Source organism: Halichoerus grypus, chromosome 8, assembly GCF_964656455.1.
Source record: "Halichoerus grypus chromosome 8, mHalGry1.hap1.1, whole genome shotgun sequence".
NCBI lineage: Eukaryota > Metazoa > Chordata > Mammalia > Carnivora > Phocidae > Halichoerus > Halichoerus grypus.
In genome coordinates this window covers 29,365,099-29,366,298 of record NC_135719.1, presented here as the reverse complement: position 1 = coordinate 29,366,298, position 1,200 = coordinate 29,365,099, and the positions used below count along the sequence as shown (strand labels likewise).

At 47.9% G+C, this 1,200-nt stretch overlaps 1 protein-coding gene across 1 annotated transcript; it reads right to left on the bottom strand.

Moving 5' to 3' along the window:
* Nucleotides 1-464: 464 nt before the first annotated feature.
* LOC118554936 (COP9 signalosome complex subunit 8) lies at nucleotides 465-1,200 on the bottom strand. Its single transcript, XM_036122787.2, has one exon. The coding sequence runs from the start codon at nucleotides 1,119-1,121 to the stop codon at nucleotides 492-494; it is 630 nt and encodes a 209-aa protein (XP_035978680.1). The 5' UTR covers nucleotides 1,122-1,200; the 3' UTR covers nucleotides 465-491.

The window sequence follows — 1,200 nt, the reverse complement described above, 5'->3', positions numbered from 1 at the left end:
ATGTTCAGGAGGTGAGGAGGAAGGAGAGCATATTCTCTGAAGGGGGTGCATCAGAAGCCCCGGCAGCTCAGATACTAGCTCTGGGGACGGTCCTCCTCAAACCCCAAATGAATCGCTCTAAGTATCAACAATCGGTGCAGATGGGAGTGTGCTGGGCGCTGGGGCAGGGACAAACAGCTGACAGCCACTGACCGCCATGAAGCAGGAGAGCTGTACTTTAGAAGTCACTAGGAAATATAAACTGCATAATACTGACGGGCTCCATCCAAATTGTCAAATATTACAAAATGAGAATTGTTTCAACAACTATTCAGCATAATGTTTAAGGACAAAATATATATAATATACTTTATATATGTATTTTATCACATACTCAGTAAGGAATGCTGAGGTGCTTTATCCATCCAATAAATTGAAAATAAAAATTTTACATTTCTCTATCTGTCAGTATACAGGATTCTGAAGGTGGATCTTGAACTCAGAATGTTACATCAGTTTTCGAGGAAAGCCACATAATCGGTCAGTCTGGCTAACTGCTGTTCATTGGGGATCGGGGGCACTGGGGCAGGCTCTGATAAAGGAATAAACCGGTTAAAGGACACATCCAGGGCCCCTGCAACTGGCTTTTTGGGCATAACCATTCTTGTGGTGGAGTCCGCTTGCCATCCTTGTTCTAATATACCTTTCACGGCCTCTTCCACGGGGAGCCCGACAAAGGCGGCGAAGTCGTCTGCAATGATGGAGGTGTAGGCTTGAGAGACCAGGGCAAACGCCCTTCTCCTCGTTGCATCTCTAAGTGCTTCCATGATTGGCTGGACCGTCTCAGACCACTGGTGTGCGTTGATGGTCGTATAGATCCCAGGGAAATCTCTCTGCCAGATTCTTTGTCCTACTGACCAAATTCCCCCAAGTTCAGAATTTGCAGATTTTATAGCAGGTGGTATCCGTTTCCAAAGATATCTTGCATTATTCATGTCATTGTGAAGCAGATATAAAGCTAACAGCTGACCATACACTGGGGGAGTAGCAATTCCTCCAGGAGCCTCGAGCTCCTGGTTCTCGCACTGATCCAGCAACTTTTTGAAACTAAAGGCACTTTCCGCCATCACCGCCACTGGCATCTTCCCGGCCGGTCCCGCCGCGGCAACCCCACGAAAGCAGACCCAGACTGTCCCTCGGGCCGTCGCGCCCGCAATGACG